This window comes from Pelecanus crispus, chromosome 8, assembly GCF_030463565.1.
Source record: "Pelecanus crispus isolate bPelCri1 chromosome 8, bPelCri1.pri, whole genome shotgun sequence".
Classification (NCBI taxonomy): domain Eukaryota; kingdom Metazoa; phylum Chordata; class Aves; order Pelecaniformes; family Pelecanidae; genus Pelecanus; species Pelecanus crispus.
The window spans coordinates 32,363,583-32,380,740 of NC_134650.1; the positions used below are offsets into that span (position 1 = coordinate 32,363,583).

At 37.4% G+C, this 17,158-nt stretch overlaps 1 protein-coding gene across 1 annotated transcript in view; it reads right to left on the reverse strand.

The window, feature by feature from the left end:
* The window catches only part of ADCY7 (adenylate cyclase 7), a 34,116-nt gene extending 21,573 nt beyond the window's left edge, over positions 1-12,543 (reverse strand). The window contains exons 1-8 of the mRNA XM_075715125.1: positions 12,303-12,543; positions 10,833-11,030; positions 8,608-8,772; positions 7,644-7,793; positions 5,211-5,359; positions 4,786-4,897; positions 1,948-2,075; positions 1,539-1,697 (exon numbers count right to left, since the gene is read on the reverse strand). Coding sequence (XP_075571240.1) covers positions 1,539-1,697; positions 1,948-2,075; positions 4,786-4,897; positions 5,211-5,359; positions 7,644-7,793; positions 8,608-8,772; positions 10,833-11,030; positions 12,303-12,473 — 1,232 coding nt within the window. The 5' untranslated portion in view covers positions 12,474-12,543. The remainder of the gene's footprint in view (positions 1-1,538; positions 1,698-1,947; positions 2,076-4,785; positions 4,898-5,210; positions 5,360-7,643; positions 7,794-8,607; positions 8,773-10,832; positions 11,031-12,302) is intronic.
* Between the last annotated feature and the right edge of the window lie 4,615 nt (positions 12,544-17,158).

The window sequence follows — 17,158 nt, forward strand, 5'->3', positions numbered from 1 at the left end:
TCCACAGTTGGAAGGTTTCCTCTGGCTAGTTTTGAAACACGATAGGTGAGTGCTAGACATGTATAGATACAGGAGGTATTAAGTGTAATGTTTCAGAGTCAGCATGCCAACCTAAACCAGCTTTCTTTAACAGATTATCAAGCATAAGCACAAAGAAAGTAATGGAATAATCAAAGTTTTCAAGATTAGGCAATGGTCCTAAACATGACTAAGAAAAGTATGTGTTCATGCTATATTCAGAGTCATGGTGTTTGCTTTACCAACAAAAGAAACTTTACAGCTCTGTATTCTTGTTTAATCATGTCGAGTCCACACACTAAAACATTCAACCTGCATGGTATTGCAACTGTTAACCAAGATACAATTAGTTTTCTTTCTGTTTTGGTCACCAATGCAAGAAAGTAATTTGATATTCATATTCCCTTATCACTTTGCAGAAACTAATTTTTAAGTTACAAGCAAATACCTAAAAGCTGTCTGAGGCATAGAAATAATAAAGAACCCTATAGTGTCACTGGTTAGAATCACTTTCCAAGAGAAACCAATACTTTAATGCTTAAACATATACCCACATGAATGCCATTCAATTAATAAGTACTAATTTGCACAGACTACCAAGAACCTACAAAATCATGGTCTCATTTGGGAATGGAACAAAAGAAACCCTTAATATGGTCTTTTTTGGTGCAGACTACCCCCCCCAAAAAAAAAGTTTCTTAGCTGAATTCTAATCCCCACGTTCAACTTAGAAAATAGAAAAAAAAGTACACTTTCCTAAATGAGGAGAATACAAAATGCTGGTTTTTTTTAAAAATATTTATATTTGTTCTTTTCAATGAGCATCTTAAAAAAAGGCAACATGAATATCAGCCTCAGACCCAACCCTCTGCACTGCTGAGGAGCACGTGGCAAGTTACATTACTGCTTGGCCTCAGCTCTTCCACTCAGGACCACTCAACTTTCCTTCCCGTTCTGCCTGTGACAAATGCTACACAGAGAGAAGATGCAAAACCAACAGCTCCAAACTCTCCTTGCTTGGATGCTCCTCATCAGGCTGCATTTTAATTTGTGGTGTTAGTGGTTGGGGGCGGGGGAGGGGGGGGGGTGGTGGTGATGGTGAGTATAGAGCTAATATAAATCAAGTGGGACTGATGAATATATTAACAGAAACACTAGGTAAATATGTAGCTTTGCCTTGTTGACATAAGTAGTGTATCTATTCTTTAGCTAAACTTACAAATATAGCATTATCCCTGTGCACAACATGATAAATTAAGTAAGTCAACATAATGCACTGCTGAAGGCGCACAAGTTTCTCCAACGAAGGGAAGGTCAAGAAACAGTCACTTGCCTAAGAATAGTTATGAAAACAGAATCCGAAAATATTAACATTTTACATCTCTGGTAAGTACACATTTGTCCTGTTTTCATCATCCCATTATGAGGATTTGTGCCATGGCACAGTTACAAATTCCAGACTCATAAACCAGGATTATGCCATGACAGAGTGAATCAGCACCGACAGGGAGAATGCTCACCCAGGTACGCCCGCGGACTCCATGCGGTTCGCTAGGGACACGTCATGCGACCAGACGTCATACTGCCACTTCCGGAGGCCAATCACACCACAGAGCACGTTCCCAGAATGAATACCCACCCTCATGTTGATATCCACTCCTGTGGCTTCTCTCACCTGCCTACGAAGGGAGGAGGGTATTAGAGCGTAAATTACACTTTGGATTTTCTCTCCTCCTCCTGGAGATCTGTTAAGGTTTAGTCTCATTATACACTTAGTGCAAAGACAAGAGACAAACTTATGACCTAATGCGTAGCTATTCAACCACAGCTAATATATACACTTCGAATGCTGACAAGAAAACTAAGAATGACTTTATTCAATATCTTCATAGCCTCACGACATTAAAAAGTCACCTGTGCTATACTTACTTTATTGCTTCACACATGTCGAGTCCCATTTTAACACAGTTCCTGGCATGAACCGGTAAGGACACAGGTAGTCCTGAGACACAATAGTAACAGTCTCCCAGGATTTTTATTCTCATGCATTCATTCTCCTGTGAAATTACAGCAAACACATTTAACAGGAAAAAATGAACTGCAAGTAGGCTAATGACACCAAAACTAGGACTTGTCTATATCATTTTGAGAAAGTCAGGCTTCATTCAATCCTTGTTGAAGCAAAGCTTACTTCTCTTTTCCCACATCCAAATGCCTGGACGTTGCTCACTAGAGAGTAACAGAAATGACCACTTAATCATCTTACTAGTTTCTGACTTTATTCTTGGAACCGCATGCAATTGAGAAACTATAAATAAAAATAAAACTGTCACAGAATTTACCATCCAGAGGATGAAATCTACTTATCTATCTTTTAATCTTCGTCTTTATTAACACCTGAATTACAGGCAGTTTGTTCACCTTTTCCTCAATTTTTGCATGGCAGCCTCGTGAGTAACATTGTTCAGTGTTGTAAAAACTGTAAAGAATTTAGGGAGAAGTTAGGAATCAAGATGCCCAACTTTGTAGCTTTGCGGAAGCAAAATAGGGTTTTTTTTAATTCCAAATATGACTGAAGAGAAAGCCAGCACACACTACAGTTTGCTATCACTAATTAAAAAAAAAAAGGCAACAGTATTTGGCAGCAGAAAACTTTCTCCTACCTGTGCAACAGAGAATACTGCTGCGCATGACTGGCTGGAGAGAGGAAAGGGGAAGAGCAAAGAGCTCCTCATACTGTCTTTTGTTAAAACATTACTGAGTAATTTTAATTACAGAGGTTGCAAGCAAGCCACTATTCTGCAAGGCTGTATAGTGTTTGACTTATCAGTAGAGATGGCTTAATTTGGGCCAGCTGACACCTTCAGCTGCCCAGCCCCCCCTGCTGTGGGAACAGCCCAGCAATTCTCCAATCAACTCCAAAATCAGCAGCAATTTACCAAACTAAGCTGTTCTCCCTCATCAGTCAAAGCCTTAAGAGAACATCCATCATTCTCCACCCTCTTAAGCCATCGAGTAGGTTCTGAGCATTGCAACAAGTCACAAGCTTAGATATCCTTGTGCTTCAGTTTCAGAGATCAGTAGGGGAACCTAGCCCTAGATTAGAGCTGTCTGACTTCAGTGTCCAGCTCAGTGTCCAGGTTAGCCATCGACTTTTATTTTGTAAAATGGAGCCTACAACATTTTTACATTATGGAAAAGATGACTGACAATACTCCCCAGAAGAACAAAAATAACACAAAAAGCAGGAGTCTCTTCTTACAGCTCAACCACAGAGTTGCAAAAGACCTTGACTCGCTAAATCCAGACATTTTTTAAATAGTGCAATTTGCAGACAGGGGTGAAAAATTAAAACATATTACGCAAAATCTAGAATCTTTTCTATTTTTGTACCTGAGGAACAGTTGCAAAAAATGACCAAATGTCTTTAACCTCAGCTTCTACTTCGGCATAAAAAGTTCATGGCAACTAAGATGACATGACTTACTCTGTGTGTTCTTAATAGCTGCTTCGCAACAATACAATTACAATACAATTAGTATGAGACTCGTATTTGCCAGTACTTGAATTCATATAAATACAAAGATTAGCAATGTCATTTAGTCAAAAAGGTTAACTAGGATTTTAGCTAGGTTTTAATCAGTGATATATTTAAGAATTTATTCAATGACAAGCACAAAGGTTTAATTAAAGCAATTTCACTCCTCTGCTATATTAGTACTTTCACAGTTGTCCCACTTTTTCTGAAGAATTTTTAGAATTTCACAAAAACAAGATTTTCCAGGTCCCATTAATTTTCTAATTTACATTCAGTATATCCAAATACAGTCAATTATGAAATCAACCCAACATCTTTAAAGCATGGGAAGTTTTGATAGGTAGTCACTAGTCTTGATTTATGCTTTACCAATGCTAAATTTCTAGAACCACAATTTGGGTGGTATTTGTTTTTTTGATGTCACATCAGATGCAACAAAAATGCAGCGTTCATTTTCCTAAAGCTGTATTTGCCTCATAATACTAACAGAAAAATCAATGGATATGACAGAACATATATCTAAGATTAGGGTCAGTTTTAGAGGCTAACAGAAACCATCACACAGAGTCAATCATGCAAGCACGTATGTGATACGGTCCCTGTAATGTGAGAACTCAACAACTGAGTTTCTGATTACAGCTGCAAAGAAATTAACATCAAGCAGCACTTGGAAGTGGTAAGAACTACTGCCAGCCCGAAGGGTCAGTAGTGAGGGTATGTCTTAATAGGGACCATTTTAATCTACTTCCTATTCTTACGCTTTTCTGTAAGTATCCATTACTGATTATTACTCCTGAGCTGAAGAACTCCTCGGTCTGATGCAATATGACTGAATTTACGAATTTAAATGTGTGCCTGAGAGTTCTCCATTTGTAGAGCCAACAAACAATCCTTCTAACTGCACACATCAAAGCCCCTCAAGAGACCTTGCATACAGTACCTCTTACAGCCCTATTCAATCATTTATTGCCATCAGACAATTCCCTGAACAATACGGATAAACCTCCAGACTCAAGAATTGGAATTACAGTAACAACTTGCTAAATTTCGCATTTTTGTTTTAAATTTTGTTTTAATGTCATTTTGCTAGTTAGCCTTAAAGCCAAAGCTGCCTTCCCTTCCTGACTTCAGAAGCACTAATACCAGCTGCCTTATGTCTTGAGGAAAAGATGACTTCTTTTTCCAATGGTGGCCTTTATCCCTACTGTACAACAAACTGCAACACCTACCTTTGCAATCTGATCAAACTTTCCAAAAAGTTCATTCAGCATCACTACTAGTTCCTTAGGAGAACAGTCGCTGGCAAGGCGAGTAAATCCTACAATGTCTGCATAAAGAATGCTAGACAAGAACAAAAGGAAAAAACAACATAATTGAAATATGAAGATGTCTATTCCACAGTCAGCTTAAATATTAAAATATATTTAATAGAAAGCATCTCTCTTTGGAAAACAACTCCAGAAAAAAGGGTTCAAGTGTCTCAACTGATTTAGAAGACAGCACATCAGTTCAAGACATGTTACCTTCCCACAACAGGAAAGAAGCTCACTTCAGCCTGCAAGTCTACCTCCAAATTTTAATTTCACTGGACCATATACACTGTTAGGAATCATCAGCTTATATGAATACAATTACTTCTAGAGTTTCAACTTACCTAACGTTTTGGTGCCTTTTTACATATAAACTGTGGAAGTTGTTGTCATGCATTTGCCTATTATCATTGGTTTCCTTTAGTCGCTCTATGATTGCTAACTTCATTTCCATAGAGATATGAGCTGGCAGTATGGATAAAAGCAAATTTTCCTAAAAGGAGAGGGGAAAAAAAATAATGGTGCAAAATTCTGAACACAGTAAATTTGAAACTGCAGGATTTTAGTAACTGTAAGAAGGAACTAATAAAAAAAAAAAAAAAAAAAAAGGGGAAAAAAAAGCCTTTATTCAATGCATGTCAGGTTTTCCAGAAAAGACTTTTACATTTCTGTTCTCAAAATCACTGATTTTACAGTTAAGTAATGGTGTTGCATATTTTTTTCTTTTCTTCCCTGTGACCTAGGTGTGACATCTCTCTGTAACCATGAAACACACAAAAATTCAGAATTCAGTACTACAGTTCCTGGATAAATGAAAACTTATTTTGTCCACCAATCTCAGTGTTATGTTAGCATCATCTGATAAAGCTTCTTGTAAAAGCTTGTGTTCTATAACGAACAATCTATGCAGTATTAAAAACCCTTGTGAATTCTCAAATGCTGGAAAAGCATCAGCAGATACAAAAGTGTTGACAACATGCTGCTATAGCTTAAATAAAACAGGAACTGATGCCACTGAAATAAAGTCTTTTCAACTGAGCAAGAATACAGACTCTTCAAAACCCACTTACATTGTTTGACTATTCAGCGCACTGTTTTACACTGGCTTTGACTTAAAAGCCCGTTCTTCAAAGATGACCCTGCTAAGTTGTTGGGCAGAAAAGGAAGACAAAGATAGAGTACTTTTAACCCGGGAGGGGCTCTAGCGTCCCAGAGACAGAGTCACCACAGAAGAGGAAATGTTGCATGGAGCAGCTACAAGCAGGAACTTTTTCAGATGACATCGCCAGCAAGGTCAACATATTGTGTAACTGAGTAAAATGCTGTCCCTTTGAACCAAATCTTTGTGCCCTTTTCCTGAATACCCAATGCAGCAGTATACAGATGGTAGTAAGCTGCCAGGGTTACTTAACCAGTGCCTGCCACCAAAAAGAAAGGCCTTGGGATCACAGTAGGAAGAGGGAGTCCTTGAGCATCAAGTACTGGCCTACACTAGGTATAGACAGCAGTTAGTTTGAGACTGCCCCCAGAAACAGAAACACCTCCTTCCCCTCCTCTAGCATTTTCATACTAGAAGAGTCAACCTTGGGGAAAAATTTAAACTGACAGCAGACCCAGTGAATGTAAACAGGGCCATTTGAGGCTGACACATTACACAGTTTTCAAGAAACCATGATGAACCCTGAACTGCATTTCTCACATCGTTTTCACAGAGAAAAAGTGGGTGGCAAAAAGTAGACTCAAAATTGTGTGACAAATTACAACACAGATGAAAAGAAAGCTGTCCATAGACTTAAGCACATCTACACTTCAAACAAGCAACCATAAAAAAAAAAACACCATGCAAGTTACCACATCACCCAAAGAATGAGAGCACACTGCCTGTGTAAGCTGATCAGATGCTTCCCTGACTGCTGCGTGGGCAAATTCTGCCAGGACTTTCATACAGATTTGTCATCTCGTCTCACAAGATTAGCATCAGAGGACAGATCGCACTAGCAGTGTGGCATTTTCTTCTTTTCAATTTGATCAAGTCAGTCACTGTTCAGCCCCTTCCTTTTATCTAATAACTGGTGGGCAGAGAACTTGGTACACATCGGCCTTCCAGAGCTGCCATTCTTAACCCTACTTATACCAGGATAAAAGAGGAAAGGTGCCCTAGTTTCAGCTTTGATACTTCTTTACAATCCTTCCTCAGTAAGAAATTCACGTTCCTTGCTTATTCTTTAAATACCACTGGAGTATATGGCAATAAACGATGTCATACTTGAATACAGTAATCTATTATACGATTTTTTTCTCCCTTAGGCTCCAATTTTCTCCTTCTAGCAAAAGAAAAATAGTTTGTGAGACAAGAAAATACAAGAACAAATAATACTTTAGAATTCAAAACAAAAAATGTGACCAAGGGAAGCATGAAACTAACTGCTGAAATTACAAGTATTTTTCAAGCCACTGAAGGCACGTTCTTTTAAGCTACCTTAGGCCAGTCCCAGTAACATTTTATACCAGGAAAAAGGTAACTAAAATAACTGGCAATTACATTCTTGTTACAAATACTGTGATTCTCTTATAGACAAGCCACAGAGAACAGCTTCCTCCCTTTAACTTCCTTCTTTTGTTACAATTGGCACAACTTTTTTTTTTTTTTACACTAGGTGGGTATCACAAAGATCGGACCAAGCCTTTCAACATGCATTAGTCACCAACCTTATAAAATTATACAGACTTTAGAAATGAAAACAAGCAATTCATAGTTCATGAATTAGTTCACTCACTTGTTGCCTCTTTTCAATCTTCAATTTCATTCGGACCTGAATGCACTTTAATGTGTATCTATACAAATCCCACGAAGCAACCTGCATTTGGCGTTTGTGAAATGCACCCATCAAGTTACCACAAAGAAAAATGACAGCATTGGCCAGTAGCTGCACAAGAAAAAAAAAATATTTACCTACTGCAGAACAGTCATTGATACTTCACTAATACACATACTAGTCCCTTAAAAACAATCAATCCCAGGCCACGTGCACTTTTTCTCTTACCCTGTCACACACCAAATCATAGTGTTGCATTTAGTCAGGATGTACCTGGGAAATATAAGCTTTCACAGTCACGGGCATTCCTGTACAAACATACAGTAGTATAATGAAACAGAAAATTCTGCTATATCATTTAACATTTATTTGCAGGCACCAGTGTTTGATTTAGGGAGAAACCAGTCTACAAACTCATGCATCAGCGTGCTGTGTGAAGTCTGACACACACCTGCATCAAAAGAGCTGGGGTGCTCCTTTGAACACACCCTATTAATAAAATGTTGGGAACCCTGAAAGCACCCAGCAGCACTCCCAGGCCCTGCTGACTCCCCAGGACAGCAACAGTCCTTTTGATCCACCCTGCAGGCAGTGCCAGATGAAGTTAGACTGATCCATCTGAAACAGCACAGATTGGGAAGAATGATTCTGACAAAGTTTGTCATATTTTGAGTAGTAACTTAGTTAAAAAATTAAAATAATACTGCTTCTTCCACTGAAGTCAGAAAATCAAAATGCATTATAGATTAAAATAATTGCAATTTTATGGAAAGCATGCAAAACACATTGGGCCCAAGCTCCAAATCCATGACTTTGGAACATCCATGTGGAAGTTTGGAACTTATCTAAAAAGGCTAGTTATGCCAATATCAAATGGTAATACAACTATGGTATTTAATTACTTAAACAAGTAGTATTTCCTTACCTGAAATAGAATGGATTCCTTATTTTCCTGAGGAGTCGTGCTTACCACAATGCTTAGAACAACAATATGGGAGAGAGCAGAAAGAACACTAATTATGACAGCACCTCTCATCCCAAAGGGTAGCATGGTATAAACTGTGAAGATTATGAACAGAAAGAATGGCACCTTTGGAAAGAGAGGAAAAAAAGGGGGTGGGGGGGAAAAATCGAATCACATATACACGTTATTAGGTGCCTGCCAAAAATCACTACAGAACAAGGAGGAAAGTAGCAGGATTCTTGCTCATTTTCAGGCTGAACAATTAGGTACTGACATTTCAAAAGCACAATTAAAAACATAAGGACAGTGGTAGTCCTAAAAGCTTTGAGGGAATTAGCAGCTACAGATTCATAGATAAGACAGTTTTACATGACATGTCATCTTTAAGTTTTTTAGTTGTCCTTGCCTTTCATCCTTAATTTTAGCTATTTCAGCGGAAGATGCACTTTGTACATCATGTATCAGGAACACTGTGTTGCAAGGATAGCAATATTGAATAGAATCGGATTTCTCACCTTCTCCAAGTTATTATTCTGATTTTAACATTACCTGATCACATGTGTGTGTTTACTCCGTATTTGATAAAACCCCAAAATCCAACCAATACTTCCTGGTGCTGACACAAGAGAATACTCATTATTGCCACTAACTACATATTTAGCTGCACAGATTTTACAAAATGCACAACGGTCCACTAAACTGCTAGGGATCAGAAGGAAGGTTGATAAAACTTAAATCCATATTTATAGATTTGTTATAGTGTTTAGTTCAAATGTATGGAAACTAACAACACTGATCAGAGAAAATATTGCAGTGTTTCTGGCTCAGCTCCATCTCATCATTGCAACTCAACTTGTGCCGTTCCAGACATGAGGTTCCTCCAGGGAAGCCTCAAGGCCCAGACTGCACTTAAATGTTTGGCAGAATAAATAGCTTGGTTGGGACAACAATGAACAAACAAACAAGCAAATAAAAGTTTTCATTCAACAAAAGTAATCTTTTCATGTTCATCTTTAGTATTCTAGCTGGACTTAAAAAAAAAAAAAAGAAAAAAATCATCTTCTGTCATATGTACAACCCCTATCACACAATGTTCGGAATGCTGTGTAATAGTTTATAAGCACGGACAAGCAAAGGTCATACCTGCATTTAAAGAGTAGCTTTAATTAGTGATAAATTTGTAACTTGAGATAAAAGTCTGAAATTAACCTATTCAATTCTACTTTCTAATCTAGGGTCTCCTTATATTTCAGGCTTTAAATCAACATTAATGAATTATTACCACATGACAACAACACAAGACATTGGCTTGCAGCACTGAAAGAGCAAAACCAACTCTTGCTTTGTTACGTGCTTGTACTTATAGTTAAGAACAGTAAATTTTGTTTTTTCCTAAGGTAATAGCTTCTTCCTTAAGTTAAAAAATACTGAATAGTAACTGTAAATACACGGTGCTGGATCCAGACCATAATGCAAATCAGATTTTGGTTAACAGACAATTTATATCTTTCTTTATTTGAAATAAAGAGGGGAAGGGGAAGAGTCAGTAAAACAAGATAAAAAGTCATTTTTATTTCATTAAAACCTCTTCTGTTTACATTATGAGAGCTTAGGAGGAGTTTCCTACAGATTACGATATTTTTGGCATCATGAAATCACCCATCTTCTGATCAGAGATACTAAGCAATGAACTTCAGCCACACCCAGCTATGCCAGGATGTGTCATTAATTCTTATTGTTCACTTCACCTCTCCCACTGATTTGAAAATGTGCTCCCTAGAGCAGCTCTAGAGTCCTTTATACATTTACTGACCACCGCTCTGACCCATATAAATTAACAAAGCAAGTATTATTAATGAAAAATTCTCTTAAAGATTAATTCATAGTAATCAAGATTTAGTAAAAATCTTAAATACAATTAAATTACAACTTAAAGGTGCAATTCCCACATAGATTTATGCAGTTATCCAATTTCTCCACTAAACTGTACTTTCACTATAATAAAGAATACAAACTAAAATTGACTATAATAAACCAATAAAACCAATTCAGGAAAGTGAACCTAAATCTCAAGAAAAAAATATTACGCAGTTATAACATTCAGAAAAAAATAAATCACACAAACATATTCATATATACTGACTACCAGTTCCACGTAAGTACCTGAATGAACAAGATATACACACCTGTTCCCATAGTTGATAATTTTTTTGTTCAAAAAGAGATACATATCCTACGATTAGGAAGCAAATCCAAATCATAACTCCAAATAACATTAGCCATCTCCGAAATAGGGATCCAATACATAAAAGTAAGTACATGACTGCAAATATGACAAGAGCAGCACATACTGCAATAATGAAGGCAAGATGATAACGTGCTTCCTGCAAAAGCAAAACAAAGTGTTATATTTGGTTCAAATGTCCCCTTTAGAAAAAATGGAAAATGCATCTATACTGTCCTGGAAACAGCTTAGATGGCTTTAAAATATGCTAACCTGAGTTCCTAAGTACTCCAGCTGTGTCAGCATTAACACTTTCTGATATTCACACATACAGAGATAATACAATAAATACTATTATAGATACCCAGTCTACCCCAGTTCCACCATTATTATTTCCCAAATTAGTGGTTCTGATTTTGTCTTTTAAGCTAAGTTCTAACTATACTATTTTGAACAATGCAGATGTACCCAAAGAAATGCACTTCAGGAGTTCAAGCTTTGCTAAAAAGGAGTGTAACAACTCTTAGTTTCTAAGTTTTACAGGAGATGACTTGTAGCATACAAATACTGTTGCTATGCCTTTCCTTTTTTAAGAATAAAAGCTTGCACTTACCAAGTGCAATTGGTAAGATCAGATTTGTTGCTAAAGAGAGACTTAAAGACACTTTATCATGAAGCACAGTATTTCGAAAGCAGTGTTAGAAGGCAATGAAGGATTGTAACAGCTTCCTTATTACCTTCTTAGAACATTATCTTTAAATCAACTCCCCTTTTTACCAGCTGTCAACTGGGCTGGCTTGAAGAACACCTAATTTCTTTACAGAAAATCATATTACGCTACACTACAAAAAATTCTTAAAGCTGCATCTTTCCTATGCCTATAGGATCCCTGCTCTTTTCTGACTATTCATTCAACAGATCACACGTTGTACTGGGAGATTGGTGTTGTGGTTTTATTACCAAAAAAAAGGAAAAGGAATTAATATCTACAAATCCTTAAAAAAAAAATCACCTCATGAATTCATAACCAATGAATCACTGTATTATTTTACATTTCTTGGATGACTAAAAAGAAAATACGAGAAATGCAGGACATTTTAACATGCTCTTGTTCCTTCGTTGGCCCCTTTATTACTTATTTACTATTGTAGCTACTATTTAGCCTGGATTATGATTTGTTCATAACATACAGGAAGGAAAGAACAATCCTTATACTAATTACGCATGTGTCTGACAACACTGTCTCCTCTCTTCCCTGTCCCTTCAAAAACATACACAGCATTACATACACAATTACTTGATTTCTTTCAACATTGCAACTTTGATACCATGTGGCTCAAAAAATTATTTAGCCAGAAGTGTTTTGTGTGCTGTTATAGTGATTCCTCATCATCTTTGAAAACACTGAACACAAAGAAAAAAGTATACTCACATTAGTGACAAAAAAGATTATAATTAGAGTAGTCCAGAAGATTATTGCAATGAAGAGCAGCAATAGCAGGAGTGGATGCTGCTGGCTTGTATAGCGGTACTTCTCATAGAGCGGGTCTGATATCCTGCAGTCATCATTTTCGTTGAAGAAGTATTTACCTTTAGCTGGCATTTTCTCCCAGGTTGGCTGCTATTTCTCTCAGTTCTCAGTGTAGACAATAAGACACAGCTGAAGCTACTGCTTCAAAGAGAAGTTTTGTCTTTTCGCTGCTGCCTCTGCGATCTTTAGGCACACCGAGTAACACACGCTCTCTGATTTTACTTCTCATGAGCATGAACTTCAGATTTCCAATGCAATCAAAAGCAAAAGAGTTAGCCTCCCCAAAACCATGGGCAGTTCATCATCAGATCTACACATGAATCTCTAGATCAACCTGTATTTGTGCAGATAGGGTTTTTTGGCATGTATTTTTCTTAATTCTTATTTTGCAAGTCTTCAACTCCTTTCCATAAGCTTGACTCTCACTTCCTGGGATGAACTCTGCAGAGAGACAGTATTATTAAATTAATGTATTCCATAAAGTACACACAATGTTCCCCAAGGGGGAGGTGGGGTGAGTAAATTCCTTAAACTTCCTATCTGCATGCTCTAACCAGCGAGCAAAAGCTGTTTCTTGCTGGCTGGGTGGAAGCCCAACAGCCCCGTGCGTGGGCAACGTTGCCCAGCAGCCGCAGAGGCAGGGCTCGGGCAGCAGTCACCAATGGCTGCACTGGTGACCACTGTACCTTTCTCTAGCGACTGAAACATTTTCATATGAAAAATGCACTAATTTGTTTTGTTTCCTTTGGAGCAAATGACATCGTTTCCATGAGCATGTTGTTTAACTGAATACTAACGAATCGTTTGAATGATGTGCACTCCTGTGTGTATGTGTGTGTGTATATATATATAAAAAAATCTTCAATCATAATACACATTGTTTGTATTCTTTTTCAAAACATGCATCTTAATTTTTAAGAAATCCTTTTAATTTCTTTCACACTTCAATTAAAAGGCACAGAAAATGAGAAAAGAATACAGCTGTCCAAGCAAAAAGTCATTAAACCTTTTTTTTTTAAAAAAAAAAAAAGATACTTAGCATCTAGTTCTATATATTTCATTCAACTCTAATTAATGGTGTTTCCAAGGCAATAGGTGTGTTCTGTTAACAATGAACATTAAGGAATGAACTGTATTGCTAATTACTAATGACCAATGTTTTTCAAATAGTTTCATGAATATAGTTCACTCAAGGCCAAGAGATGTAAAATAAAAAAAACAGGGGGATGGGATGGAGGGAAGCATGAAAAACAGGATTTCAGAAGAAGTCTTATTAAAACTTGATAACAAGACAACAGGTTCTTTGCCACTTGACTGCCATCACCATGGTGCCCAGGGCCATTGCTCTGGGGAGAAAGAACCCACTAAAAGACTTGTAGAAAAGCCAAATCCTAGCCAGTTACTCTCAAAAGGCAAAATGCTTAACCACACACGTGTTTAGACTGCATTCACACTACAACCAGAGGTGGTGTTAAGGAAAAAAGTTTCCGAAACCATATTGAGTGATTTAGCCTATGTAAATAGAGCCAAACACTAGCATACTACCCAATGACCAAGCAGGCAAAAACAGACATACCAATACTGAGACTGGACAAAAAGAAGTCATCTTTTGCAGCAAAATGAGTAACTACAACTTCTTGCCCAGAGTATATCACAAACTTGGATTAATCACAAAAAAAGAAAAGACCCTGTTGCATCACTTTTATTCAGCAACACCCAGAATAAACTCACATACATATTAAAAACTGAAATAAAATTGAAGACATCTTTCAACATATCCTTCCTGTGTATAGTTAATGGCACACCTAATGTCTCACCTGTACTGGTTATTACTGAGCTTTTCTTCATAATAAAAGGCCTCCCATTTTTCACCTGAAAAAACTCTTCTGGTACTCATACCATCTGCATGTACATCATAATGCTTTTGGAAAGGTGTGTGAATCTTAGAAATCACTGACACTTGAAGTAAAGGAGATGCCAAGAAGAAATTGAAACACTCAAGTCATACAGGTGATGGCAGAATTACTTCACTTGAGTGTAGGCTATTTTTTTCTGAAGAGGAAACTATCAGAAGGTGTGCATGGGGGCAAGTGTTTTAATCTGAATTCATCTTTCAGTAACAAAGACAACTTGCTATAGACAGTGGGAAGGTTACAACTGTGATGCACCAGAGAGGCAGAAAACTCACTGAACAGCCTGACAAATTCCTTTACCATGAGGGTGGGGGCGCAGAAACGCACTGCCTGATGTGATCCACCAAATGCAAGAGACAACAGGCTTGCTGTCCCAGTTCCCTCTAAAAGTGTATTTTCAGAATAAAACAATGAAAAAGTTCTTTAATATACTTGCAGAAATATTATTTTGAGGGTAATTTTTATGATAGTAGGTATTTTGAGAGGCACCTCTACTTTTCCAGTTAGCAGAACCAAATCCATTTTCTAAAAGTAACTATTAATTGCTAAGCAGTAATACATTCGCAATTATGAGAGACAAGTAATCCTATCTTGGACTACTTAATATTGAAATCCAAGAAAAATGACTTCACAGCTTGCTTTCTGTAATTTATTCTTCTGACTATGTCAGAAGAAACCAATACCAGGGACAATCTCTATTCTACAGAACTATATACTGTGTGGCTGTGCTTCAGTTATCTAATGCTCAAAAGATGAAAAAGATGTCAAACGTCAGCTTGGAACTATCTCTGACTATTATTTAAGAGTTTTACAGGACACCAAATTGAAGAGATATGTCTCTTGAATGGTTTAATCCATTTTAATAAAAAAGAGATTGCTACCTTATCGATTTGTTTATCCCTCCACTGATCTTTGCAGATACCCATTACAAGTGATTATGAATGACTCCTGGGTCATATCATTTTCTTCTCAAAACTCTATTAGGTAAAGAAACCCCCAAACAGCACTTTATTGGTTTACCAAGAATCTGTGATACACTGCATAAATGCTACTCCAAGATGAGTAATTCCAGTCTGAACTAGTTTTCAATTTGCATCCCATGTCCCATTGCCACTACTACCCCCCTTTTTAAAAAAAAGTACCACAGAGCAACTTGTGCTCCTTCAGTACAAGTTAAATAATTTTTAAATTGCAAATTACTTGCAACACACAAAATTAGGCATTTGAGAATCATGCAATTATGCATTAGTTGAATTTTTACATGTGACAAACTTAATGACCTGCCAATCTTCATCATACAATCGAAAACAGAAATACACACACACACACATATATCTTAGTTCAGGAATTGTATTTCAGCTCCAAAACCACTACAAACACTTAAACAGCTTTTTGCCTTTTTTCTTTCTTTTTTTTTTTTTTTTAAACATTACTGGCATTACCTCTTTCCATTAACATACAAGACAAATCTTTTGTTTAAGAAACTTTAATAGACTCAGCTGAAAGTCACCACTTTCTGTGACCTACCCCTTTCTCTGAATTTTTCCCAGTAACCTTCTGAAAACATAGAAGACGGACTTGAGAGAAAAAGATTCTGTCTCGTGGATGGCACCACACACGAGTAAAATAATCAATTTAACACACTCCTGTTTACATATTTAAGGAACACGTGAGCACTGTGTACCACAGTATCACTTTTGATTTTTTTTTGATCACTGTTTCTTGCAGATTTGCCATTCTGACACCACAGGAGAGGTGTAACCCTGAAATGGCAACACACCACAAAAACCAAACAGCACTCCTAGAAGCACCACCAAGCCAAATGGGGACTGAATCTGGGCTGCTGCCATAAAACCATGGAGCTCTTATCATTAGTTTATCGAGAAAAAGCCTCATTTCTTCAGAAGCCTTCACTGTGTTCCCAAGTATTAGAAAGGAGAAGGAACAATTTGTCAGTCAGGTTAGTATGTATAAGAAACAACCCCAGCAGTGTGTGTTGGAAACTGCACTGAGAACCTACAGGAATGTCTACCAAACACTATTTAGTCAGATCTTGGTGAGCTCCAGAGCCATCTGCATGCCAATTAATGTGAAAAGCATTTGGTCAGATAAAGAAATTTGCCCAATGAATATGTAAGAACAAACACTGGACATGTGATAGACAAAAAAACTTGGATAATAGGATTCCTTCCAGAACATTAATCCGAACAGCTACAGCCTTCCAAAATCTACTCTGTTTCAAGCCACTGGGAACAAGGTTGTGTTCAGATTCAGCAACAGAAACTTATCTAGGTAAGTACCAGGCAAGACCTTGTGCACACGCACAGCCACCTTTCACTTGCAAGCAAAAAAGACAACATTTCTATCTTCCACAAATCTGGGTATTTCTGACAGCTCTATGCTCTCCTTCCCATAGATAGGAATTTTCAAGCATCGCTGAACTGGTCTCCTACTGACAAAGCCACAGGATTTTGTTACAAAAAAAATATGAAAGCAAACATTTCATTAGGCTACTAGGCTTGCACTAAAGCTCTTTTGTTCTCTCAGGCTAGTTAAAACTGTCCACAGTGCTTTGTGTCAATACACAACGTTTTCTTAAGAATTGGCCTGGACTCAACAGTTGCAGAATAGACATTACGGTACTACAGAGCCTGCAGAGACCCAGTGTTAAAGAAAACGAACTGAAACATGATATCATGGGCTACACTAACAAGTCATATTACAAAAGTCAGAGAAGCCTCCTTCTTTTGCAGTTTGCTGAAGATAAGAAGCTACAAAAGCAAGTCTCTTCACAAGGAAAACTAATCTGGGAACACGCATCACACAGAACAACCCTTTACTGAG